This window comes from Acomys russatus, chromosome 16, assembly GCF_903995435.1.
Source record: "Acomys russatus chromosome 16, mAcoRus1.1, whole genome shotgun sequence".
Lineage (NCBI taxonomy): Eukaryota > Metazoa > Chordata > Mammalia > Rodentia > Muridae > Acomys > Acomys russatus.
Genome location: NC_067152.1, coordinates 43,444,928 through 43,456,953, shown reverse-complemented (window position 1 = coordinate 43,456,953; position 12,026 = coordinate 43,444,928). Strand labels below are relative to the sequence as shown.

Genomic DNA, 12,026 nt, shown 5'->3' with positions numbered 1-12,026 from the left:
AGTGATCTCATCTGCTGAGCCATCAACTCCCGTGACACCCTCCCTCACCTTTTTATTTTTAAATTTTCCATCTTTTTTTTTTTTTTTAATTGTATGAATGTTTTCCCTGCCATGTACCATATGTCTGTTTACCATGTGTGTGCCTGATCCTTGTGGGGGTCAGAAGAAGGCAGATTCCCTGCAACATGAGCTACAGGTAGCTGTAAACTACTATTTGGTTGCTGAGAATTCTACCCAGGTCCTCTGTAAGAGCAGCCAGTACCCTCCCCACCACCACTCTCTCTCTCTTTTTCTTTTTTTGGTTTTTTGAGACAGGGTCTCTCTGTGTAGCCTTGGCTATCCTGGACTTCCTCTACAGATCAGGCTGGCCTCGAACTCACAGCAATCTACTTGCCTGTGTCTCCCAAGTGCTGGGATTAAAGGCGTGCATGACCCCCTCGCCCAAGTGCACAGCCAGTACTCTTAATCTCCAGCCCCTCCATGACTTTTAAAATCGACTTGTCCAGGCAGGCTTGAACACTCAGGCTCAAGTGATCCTATTGTCCTGGTCTCTTGGGTAACTAAATTCATGTCAAACATCCAGTGAACATGAATTTTATATACACACACACATACATACATACATACATATAGGTATATATTTTTATTTATTTTATTTTTTATTTTTTATAGACAAGGTCTATTTGCAGCCCTGGCTGTCCTGGAACTCACTATGTAGACCAGGTGCCCTCAAATTCAGAGATCTGCCTGACTCTGCCTCCAGGAGCTAGGATTAAAGGCATGTGCTACCACACATCTTTTGCACTTCTGGCTATAGACATAGATTCTTGGACTCTCATTGACTGAGTTACAACCCTAGCCACATTGAAAAGCTTATTTAAACTGGGTGTGGTGGTACATTCTTTTAGTCCCAGCACTTGGGAGGCAGAGGAAGGTGGATCTCTGTGAGTTCGAGGCCAGCCTGGTCTATAAGGCAGGTCCAGGATAGTCAAGGCTACACAGAAAAACCCTGTCTTGAAAAACAAACAAACAAACAAACAAACAAACAAAAAGCATTTTTTGAGATAGGTCTCATGAAACACAGGCTGACCTCCAACTTGTAAGTAGCCAAGGATGATCCTAAATTCCTGGTCCTCCTCCCTCTAACGCCTACGTGCTGGGATTACAGAATACCCCCTATCCTCCCAAGCTGGAAATCTTTATACTTTGAAAAGCTGTCCATCGTAAGTCTTTCTGAGGACAACATTCGTGTCTTCCTGATTAGTGATCACTTTTGCTGGTATTTCTATGACCCCCCCCTTTCTGTAGTGGCTCCCTACTATGCAAGAACAAAGTGGGTACTGATTTATACAGAGTAAACCAACAGTGATGGGGACAAGTAAAGGACCCAGATGGCACATGGAGATTTTCTTGCTAAATTAAACATTAGGGGAATGGTTTTTCCTTTTAGATTACTTTATACCAAGAGAAAACTATATGCCCTAGTACATTTCTTTTGTTCCTTTTTGGTTCTGGGGATAGAACTCAGGACCTCATGAATGTAAGACTAGTGCCCTGCCACTGAATCGAGGTCACTGGAGGCCAGGTCAGCTCCCTTACACTGAGCTACACCCTAGCCCACTCTAGGCCAATATGATGGTTAACAGTTATGTTTCTTTCTCCTGAGTACTTGATTCTTTTTGTTTTACTTTTTTGAAAGGTAATCCTTTTTTAAAAACCACTATTTTTTGACATTAAGGAAAAAAAAAAATCTTAATTAACATATTTGTACATCCATGTGTGGGTAATATGCACTGAGTGTAGGTACCCATAGAGGTCATGGAACTTCAGTTACAAGCAGGTGTGAGCCACCCAACATGGTGATAGAACTCAGGTATTATGCAAGAGCAGTACCTCTCTTACCCGCTGAGCTCTCTCTCCAGCGCTCAGTAGGCTCTTTTTGTTGGCAGAAAAGGAGTTAACTAAGGAGCACTGGGCTCCGACCTATCCTCTTTGGTGTTCTGGAGCATTTCCAATGGTTTGTGGCTTTGGAGCTAAGATCTGATGGTGAGCTTGCAGGTACTGACAATGGCAGACTCCCATTCTTCTGTTTTTGGAGCTTCATTCATAGAAATGCATAGAATGAACATCATTTGTCAGGGTTCCCTGACAGTATGCAACTGCAACCCTCTGTTAGCCGAGAATTCGGCCAGGGCATACATACCATGCTTGCTAGGATTCTGGTCCAGGGGAGAAGCAGCACTGGACAAGTTACCCATGGAGTTGGGATGTGTCCACTGAGGCAGGCGTGACTGGGACTGAGATGGGTCCTTCACAGACAAACCACTGCTCATGTCTATGCTGTTGACATTCATGTTTGGGTTCAATCCAGCTGAAAGCACAGACATCATTAGTATTTGTCTCTCCCCTGAAGGATTTCACTCAGAGCCCTCTTGGAGAGTCAGCCTCCAGCCTCAGGCACAGTCACACACTTTCACTGTAATTCCATCCCCGGCCTCCACTATGTAGCCCTAGGTAGCCTAAAACTTACAGAGCCTCTGTCTGCCTGAGTCTGAGTCCTGAGGCTATAGGCACGTGCCACCACCACGTCAGCCTTTGGTTTTGCTTTTTTGATTTTGAGACACGATTTCACTACTGTAGTCCCTAACTGGCCTGGAACTCACTGTATAGACCAGGCTGGCTTCCAACTCACAGAGCTCTGTCTGCCTCTGCCTCTAGCCATGTGCCGCCGTGCCCACAACTCTCTCTTCTTTTTGAGATAAGAATTTGACGTACAGCTCCTAACTTCTATCTTCTTGCTTCAAGCTTCCCAAATGCTGGAATTATAGGTGCGCATCTGGTTCAACTGCATTTTTTTCCTTAATTTTAAGTTTCTTGAGACAGAATCTCAGCGTGGCCTAGGAATCATGTCTGTGTAGTCCAGGTGAACCTCAGAATCATGGCAAACCCCCAGCCTCAGCTTCTCAAGCTCTAGGGTGATTACAGGCACTGACTGCCATTTGCCCCCCTTTTGGGTTTTCTGAGACAGTCTTTCTCCATGTCCTGGACCTAACTGTGTAGACCAGGCTGGCCTCCAACTCCCAGAGATTTGCCTGTCTCTGCCTCCCAAGTTCTGGGATTGAAAAAATGTGCCACCACCACTGGGGTTTAACTCTAAATTTTAATGTTGGGGGAAAATGTTTGTTTTCTTCTTTACATACTTTTTTAAAGTTAAAAAAGTATATATATTTACATGTGTATGTGTATGTATGAGTGTTTTTTGTCTGCATCTGTATCTGTGTATCACTTCATGCCTGGTGCCCACAGAGGCCAGAAGAAGGAGTCATGCCCTATAGCTGGCATTACAGAGTTGTGAGCTATCATGTAGGTTCTGGGAATCAAGCCGAGTCCCCTGAAGAAAAGCCCATGCTCTTAACCACTGAGCCTTTCTCCAGACCCAGCTGGGAATGGACTGGACACTTAGCAAGGAGGAACAGTCAACAGCAGAGAAGCCAGAGCTTCTACCCTCTCTCTGGTGTGAGCTCCTGTGCAGCCACAGGACCTGGTGTGCTCACTCCACAATTCCAATGTCACTACAGAGGGAACTCTACCACTTAAGTAGAGTCAAACATTTTAGTTCTTAGTTTCGGGGCAGGGCATGGGAGTATGTGGGTGGGCAATGCAGATGAAGAGCAAGTAGGCCAATGGGCCTAAGGGCTTGTCCTATGGCAAACTGAACAGGTCCTGCCCTGCCAAAATAAGGGTGTGCTACTGGACCAAATAGATGCTGCCATATGCAATGCAGGTTATATGCACCCAGGTGGCTTTTCCCTTGCTCTGTTTTGGAGACAAAGTTTTTTTATGTACATAAACCAGGCTATCCTGGTCCAGAGAATTGGGATTAAAGATGTAGCCTATGACACTAAGCATGCATCCCAGTTTCACTCAACAACTGAAGTGCTTCTACAGTCACATACTTGTGAGATTTACACTCTGTAAAACTGATGCTGCCCAGGCACTGCCTCCTCACGGCCTCTGCTGTCTAGCCTTCACTTCCTCATATAGATCCACCAGGTAAAACAGCAGCAAGGGCTGGGAGTCGCGGGGGTGGGGGGCTCTAAGGTCCTCTCATTGGGACCACCTCTGAACACAGCAGGGCACTTCTTTGCTATACCCTGTTACTAGAAAAGCTTCATTATTCATGAAATTTTACCTGTTTGTTTAGGGCTCAATTTAAAATTTTAATCTTGGACCGCTCAGCCACACTACCTGCATTAAAGTTTTAATCTTATATATTTTTTAATTTTTTTGTTTTGAGGAAGGGTCTTGGTATATGACCTGGTTGGTCTGGCATTTGCTACAGGTGAGGCTAATCTTGAACTGACAGCAATCCTCCTGTTTCAGCTCCTTAATGCTAACACCACAGGTATATTTATCTTTAGCCTATCACAGTGGTGGCAGTGTACCTTTCCTTCTTGAAAGCTCTTTTTTATTTTTTTCGTTTGTTTGTGTGCTTATTTGCTTTTCAAGACAGGCTTTCCCTAGCTGTCCCATAATTCACTCTGTAGACCAGGCTGTTTTTGAACTCAGAGATCTGCCTGCTTCTGCCTCCTGAGTGCTGGGATTAAAGGTGTGTGCCACCACCACCTGGCTCTTGAGAACTCTTAAAGGCCACTAGGGTTACTGTTCCTGTTGACACCATCAGATCCAGTAGGTAAGAGACACTACAGCTTGGACTGTCTGAATGAAAGATGCGGACAAGAGTCCAGAGCAGCATGGGCTTCTGGTTCCTGCCATAGGCTGCCACAGAAAAGCGGTTCTTCAGCATCTGTGCTGTCATAGAGAAAAGCCAAGAGCCAACAAGACAGACCATTTTGAAGGCAGCTTCCTATACCTAATGAGCTGCTAATTTTAAATGTTATATCTTATAGATATTAAATATAATTATAATGTCAATGGTTTGACATTTTTATAAAAATAAATCTTTCCAAGATTCACTGCATGAGGTAATTCCTAGAATTAAGAAGCAGGTCAGAGGGCAGGAACACCAGGTCTGAAAGAGACATTGTGGGATGGTGAATAGAGTGAAATCTGCCCTCAAGAACCATCTTAGGGCCGGACATGGTGGCGCACGCCTTTAATCCCAGCACTCGGGAGGCAGAGGCAGGCGGATCGCTGTGAGTTCGAGGCCAGCCTGGTCTACAAAGTGAGTCCAGGACAGGCAAGGCTACACAGAGAAACCCTGTCTCGAAAAACAAAAACCAACCAAACAAAAAGAGCCATCTTAGAACAGGATCCACCACACACCTGATATGCTTTTACTGTACAAACCACAGACACAGATATACACACATGTTGGGAACAAGGGAAAGAAACTTATTCTAAGTCCTACCATTTTGTTTTCAGACTCTACTTAATAGTCACAGGGAGAAACTAGATTCAAGGTCCCAGGCCCTAGGGCAGCTAAAGACTTCTCAATAGCTGAACAGCTTCTGTTGAAGGAAACAGTTGTCTTGAGTCCAGACACCTTAAGGACAATGTTTCTATCTTTCTGTCAAAGTAAAAAAAAAAAAAAAAAAAAAAAAAAAAAATCATGTTCCAAGGACCTACTCCTGTCCTGACTGATAGAAAACCCCCTGCTCAACCCTTTACGTCAAAATATAATCGGACAATGCTGCAGCCCACCCCACTCCGCCTCTCTCTACGGGTTTTACCCCTTAAATATGCAATATAGCTTCCCCTCAGGGGTGCGGTTCAGATCCCCAACTGGCTGCTTCACTTAGCTCAGAAAATAAAGCTTTAATTTTAAGCTTCTATATCTGAAATGAGAGTTTTCCTGGCTTCTACCCTGAACCCAACAACACATGCAAAAGTGCATGCATACACCATTTTATTGACAGAAATTCTGTAAGCCAGGCTGGCCTGGAACCTACGGCTCCCAGTGGCTCAAACAGCGCTGTACTGGGATCACCGGTGTGAGCCACCAAGCCCAGCCGCACACCTTTACACATTATTAGCTCATGTAATCTTTCAAAGAACCTCGTGTGATAAGTACTTCTATTTCACACGGAAGGAGACAGGATGGAAAGAACGACCAGGCAGTTGTAGGCGTCAGCAGTGGTCCAGGTGGTGGGAAGTGGGAGCCAGGAGGTCTGAGTCCTAAGTCTGGTCTTGCTTCTCCCAGTAAGGGGGCGGTAACAGGCAGGGCAACAATGGAGGGTACAACCCAGCTCTGCAGTGTTTAGCCTGATTGCACAGGCACTGTACATTTATTACATACCAAGCAGGAAGACAAGACATGTAAAAATACATACCAGCGTTCTAAAGAGGGAGGCAATCCACTGCCATCCAGCTGGCCTTTGCTCCTTTGGAGATGCATGTTTGAAGCTACTTATTCCCCTTGCCCTGTGTCCACAGATTTTGCCAGCGATTAGCAACACTCCTCAAACGGTTCTCCTAGCTCCTGCTAACAGTTCTCCCCGGCTGGCACCAGAAGGCCTCCAGCACCACGCCTATTCTGACAGGTCAGATGCTATGTGCTGGGCAGTAAGCACACAGCTGTACTGTAGGGATGCACGCCAGCCGCCCGCTTACGGACACCTGTGTTATCCGTTTGGCCATCCCTGGCCACATGGAACACACTCCTCTCTGTAACTGAGGACGGAGGCCTGGCGCTAGCAAGAACAGTAGAGACCTGAGAGCCAGAAGCAGGGCGAGCGCTCAGGGTTTCAGTTAGCTCGGGCGACAGTCTGAGATGTGTCTCAAAGGAAGAACAAGAACAGAAACAGTCAGCTTAGATGATAAGCCAGAGCAAACTGGACGGACACTGCTGTAACAGAGGGCTTTTCACAAGCACTGCTCCTCAGGCCCAGGCACCAGGAATCAAACCAGACCCTGTTATACAACTCAGGCTAGTCTTGAACTCATAGCTGTCCTGCCTCTGTCTCCTGAGTGCGGGAATTATCAGTGAGTGCTACCGTGCAGGCCTTCCCACACACTGCTAACTATCTGCGGCGCTAGTGAAACCTGTGCTGTGCTGAAGGTGGTGCTGCTCCCTCAAGACGAAGCCCTGACAGGCCCACTCTTTGACTCTGCCAGCCATTCTGTCTACCGCACAGCTTCCTGGTTATCGTAAGAGGGACACCAGGAAACCTCTACCTGGTGTATCTCTTTAATCCACACAAGACTCACCGAGAGGATAAGGAGCAAAGGTGTTGGGTGAAGACTGCTGCTCTTTGGTCTGCAGGTCGGGGAGGCCGGGAGCCTGGGGGTGAGGGGGGAAGCTATCCATGGCCGATTTGCCTGCAGAGGGGTGCAGAGACAGGTGCGGCGGGGGCGGCGGAGGTGGCGGCTGCTTTACAAGCAGAGCCTGGGCCAGCTGGCGCTGGTGCTGCTGGATCTGCTGCTGCAGATTAGTGATTGTGCGCGCAACCTGGTGGGAACACACACAACTTACTCACATGTTAGCCAGGGTTGATGCAGGGCACAGGGCTGACCTGCAGACGGAGTATATTCATACCTCAGCTTCAACCAGCTGGGCTAGCCTTGGTCCAAACCCAGCTGGTCCTAGGACTTTCTAAAGAGGAGGTTCAACTGGAGGAAAGCCAATACCAAGCTAAGAGCTCATCCATTGGGATTTCTTCTACTAGAGTTAGAGCTAATGGCCAAAGTCAGTCTCAGGAACACTTACTTGCTGCTCCTGTTGTCTCATGGGTCCGGAAACATTCCGCTGGGCCTGTAACATCTGCTGCTGGATTTGTAAACGTTGGTATGCCTGTTGATAGAGAAGTTGGAACATCATAAGAAAGATGTCAAAACAAGTGATTTAATATTCTTTACATTTATAAAACTTCTTAGACTGATCTAGACTACAGACTGAAGTGGACAGACACTGTGGCAGCACACTACAAAGCCTAGCTGATCAATATGCATCAAGCAGCCCTGAAGCACTTGGTGGCCGGCTCCTCAGAGGCTGGGTAAAATGAGCAGACTGTGCTCACGCACAAAGTCTCTTGTCTGGTTATTTAAAAATGCTGGCTGAATACTGATTGTTTTTCTGTACAACACATATTTTGGGAGACTTCTTGGCTAGAGGGCCCCTGCAGCTACTTCCAAATCAACAGCCCTGGATTCACAAGGCCCTCAGTGAGGTGACATATGCGGCCGGGAGGAGAGTGCCCTGTGCAGCTGCTGCAAGCTGTGCAGGAAGCTCAGGGGGCAGCCTTGTGAGCTGCCACCCATCCTGGGGTAGCTTGTCAGGGGTACAGCTGCCCAAGCCCCCCATGCTCCTCTAAGTAACTCCATTAAGTTCACTGCTCACCAATCTAGACTCAGGTGCAACTGTTTCTTTCTTTTGTTTTTGGGACCCACTGCTCCCATACAGAACCAAACAGAGGTGCACTACACAGTTAATCATTATCTGTAGATAAGGTTTTCACTTAAGGATTCTCTCGAAGTCCTAAAGCTGTAGCAAGTAATAAATTTCATATCTCTAATTTTTATAAAGAAAAATTTATGACCAGAACACACTAGGTGCAGACAGCCTTTTCCTTCATTTCACAGCACAGGGCAACCATGCTGGGAAACAGACTCTGTATGTCTGCCCCAAACCCAGCTCTGGCCTGTGAATTCAGCAAGCTCTGCAGTCACCCAGACTTGAGCTGTGCAGCTTCCAGTAACTCTTTCCTGTCCTGAGCAAACTCGCCCCCTGCTACTGTTGTTAGTCCAGGAAGCAACATGACTTTGTAAGTGTGTGGCCCACTTCAGGGATGCCTCCCCGCAAGGCCATAGGCATGTGACTCCTTAGTTATGAGTCTAGAAACAGCCTGAGGATGAGACCACAAGCTGTGTGAGTCCAGAGGCCTATGCCCTGAGGACAGCAAGAACATACACGTCTCTGGACCACTTGCCTTTGTCCTGGCTCCCTTGCTATCTACTGAAACGTCAGACCCTTCCATTTCCTAGAGGTGGGGCCAGGGATGCTGTTAGACGCAAAGGTCTTTGGTTAGCCTTCTGTCCCCTGCAGCCTTCTGCTTGACCTTCCTCATTTCTTTCGCTTCCTTCAAGACTCATTTTCCAGGCAACAATGTTCCAAGGTTAGACGTGTAAGCAGACCAGGTGGCTAGACATTGAAGAAGGATAAGCATGTGTGGTGCCCCAGTGGACACACATTCACCGTGTGTGTGGCCAGGGACACAACGGTTGCCATTTAATCGTAAAAACAGGGCTTTTTTTAAAAACTGAAAAATCAAGAATTCATGTATGTTAAATCACACAACTTTTAAGAGCTCCCGGGTCACACATCACCTGTTCTTGACTGAGGTTCTGAGTCTGGATAGGTAGGCCAAAGCAAATGTTCCAGGTATGGCAGTGACTCTTCTCCTCTTACATCCCATGATGGTACTGTGTATACCACCCTTGGGAGAAGTGAGAACATATTCACCCACGTGGTGTTTTGTGTTCTGTGGCTCAAAGGAGAAACTCTGAGCAGTCAAAAGGCAGGTTGCAGATCTGTGAGACCATGAACAGGAAGGAGCTGAGACAATTTCAGAGCTTAGGAACAATATCCTTGAGCAAAAACCTTCATTAACAGTCACAAGAGACAGGCTGGAGAACAGTGTGTTTCTGCTGCCTGCTGACAGAGGTCTTATCTCTAGACTCCATCCCACTTACCAGCTGCAGCTGATAGAGCTGGTTCAACATCGTCATATGCTGAGGGTTAATTGGCGAGGTTAATAGTGCAGGGCTGAGACCAATGTTTTTTGCTGCAAACTGCAAAAGCTGTGCTTGAACCTATTAATAGAAAACATATCATTAACCACCATCTTTATGGAAACACTTACTTGTCTGTGTAGCTTTGCTTTTGGACTCAAACTGGTTACCTGACAATTTTATTTGTTTGACAGCTGAACTTGAGAGGCCATTAGAACATTTATGGACATTTAAACATTAGTAGTTAATATGTTCAGAATACAGAAGACAGAAACTCTTCTAAAACTAATGCACTTTTTCAGTTGGGTGTGGTGGCAGGCAGATCTCTATGAGGCCAGCCTGGTCTACAGAGTTCCAGGACATTCAGAGCTACACAGATAAACCCAGTCTGGAGAAATAGATAATTTAAAACTTTTGTTAATTTCTTGAGACAGGATTCTTACATAGTTTAGGCTAGCCTCAAATTGGCTATGTAGTGAACGGCCTTGAACTCCTCCTGGTCTTTTTGCCTCTACCTGCTGAATTCTGGGATTATGGGCAAGGGTTGCCATGCCAAGCCAGCTTCCAGAAGACTTCTTCCTGTAAATACTTTAGCTGTATATGTGCTTCCCATGGCTTGCGGCCACTGCTATCAGAGGTTAGGACGCATTAAGGCCCGGAGGAGAGAAGATATTAGCCCAGCTAAGGGCTGCCTCAATAGGAGGAAGGTATGTCATTTCATATAGGCCCCAAACAGTCTCCACAGGAGTTGCAACATCCTCACTAATAAGTTTAGCTGTTTTTCTACCAAGTTCCAGCCATTTCAACTCAATATATAGACCTGCTGTTTTCCGCATGTCAACACTGTTTTCCTATGTGATAGGGACAAGATATATGTCCCCCATATTCCTATGTGGTAGCCAGAAGAAGCAGGAATTCTGGCGGTGTCTGGAGAGATGGCTCAGTGGTTTAGCGTACTTTTGCTCTTGCAGAGGACCTGAGTTCAATCCCAGTAGTCACATGGTAGCTCACAACTGTCCGTAAGGAACTCTAGTGCCAAGGCTTTAGATACCTTCTTCTGACCTCTTTGTACATCAAGTACACACGCGTGCACGTAAAACAGCCATACACATAAAGCTAACTAACTAAGGTGGGAATGTTGGGAGGTAACTAGGTTATTGAGGGCTCTGTCCTGGGTGGGATCACGAGTGCCCTTACCAGTAATGCCCAGGGAAGCCTGCTGCTTGTTCAACACTCTGGATGCACAAACATTTAGGATAAATAAGCCCTCCACAGGTGCCAAATCCTCTGGACCCTTGCCCTTGGACTTTCAGCCTTCAGAACGACAAGCTACTTGTCTATTATCCATTTCAACAAACAGCACAGCAATGGGAGCTGAAGGCTTAGCATGCTCTCTTTTTAAAGCAGATGAGGTTCCTGAGCTCTCCCTTAGTGTTTCCTTGGTAACAGAGGTCCTATAAAAAGTAGCTCTACCCCTGTCAGCACAGTGCTAAGTAGAGGTGGGGACCTGAGGTCACTCTTGCTCTTTCCAGGCAGGATCTCATAACTATATATTGACTGAATTCTGGTTACCTCAGGTTCAAAGATAGTATCAATATGGACTAACCGATTACTATGCTCTTAATGAGGGATAAGAAATGTCATTCTGGGAGCTAGAGAAATGGCTCAGAGGTTAAGAGCACTGACTACTCTTCAGAGGTCCTGAGTTCAATTCCCAGCAACCAAATGGTGGCTCACAAGCATCTATAATGTGATCTGATGCCCTCTTCTGGCCTGCAGGCATACATGCAGGCACTGTATACATAATAATACAGAAATAAATCTTAAAAAAAAAAAATTCGTTCTATTGGGAGGCAGAGGCAGTTGGAGCTCTGTGAGTTTGAGGCTGGACTGCTCAACAGAGAGTCCAGGACAGCCAAGGATACACAGAAAAACTGCTGTTTCAAAAAATAAAAGCAAAAACAAACAAAAACATTATTTTATCATTTAAAAAATAGTCCAAAGGCTAAAATTATTAATGTTCCAAAAGTAAATAGGGCTAATGTGAAAAAGTTGATAAATTTGTGCTACATAAATCAACAGTATCCTTTTCTTTAGTTCTGCTTGACTTTTAAGAATTTCTTTCAGCGAACTGGAGAGATGGCTCAGTGGTTAAGAACACTGACTGCTCTTCCAGAGGACCTGAGTTCAATTCCCAGCACCCACACGGCAGCCCCCAACTGTCTATAACCCCAAGATCTGACACCCACAGACATACAAGTAGGCAAAACACCAATGCATATGAAATAACACTGATTAAAATTTATGATAAAAAGGCAGGTTCATGGGAGGAGGTC

The 12,026-nt window shown here is 46.0% G+C and overlaps 1 protein-coding gene across 6 annotated transcripts in view; it reads right to left on the bottom strand.

The window, feature by feature from the left end:
* Positions 1-12,026, bottom strand: part of Tnrc6c (trinucleotide repeat containing adaptor 6C) — a 114,632-nt gene that overhangs the window by 10,763 nt on the left and 91,843 nt on the right. For all 6 annotated transcript variants that reach the window (XR_007832044.1, XM_051159123.1, XM_051159124.1 and 3 more), the window contains 4 exons: positions 9,652-9,771; positions 7,670-7,753; positions 7,171-7,411; positions 2,204-2,371 (listed from right to left, as the gene is read on the bottom strand). Coding sequence is in view for 5 of the 6 variants with exons in the window: in XM_051159123.1 (XP_051015080.1) it covers positions 2,204-2,371; positions 7,171-7,411; positions 7,670-7,753; positions 9,652-9,771 (613 nt within the window). In the remaining variant the exon portion in view is untranslated. The remainder of the gene's footprint in view (positions 1-2,203; positions 2,372-7,170; positions 7,412-7,669; positions 7,754-9,651; positions 9,772-12,026) is intronic.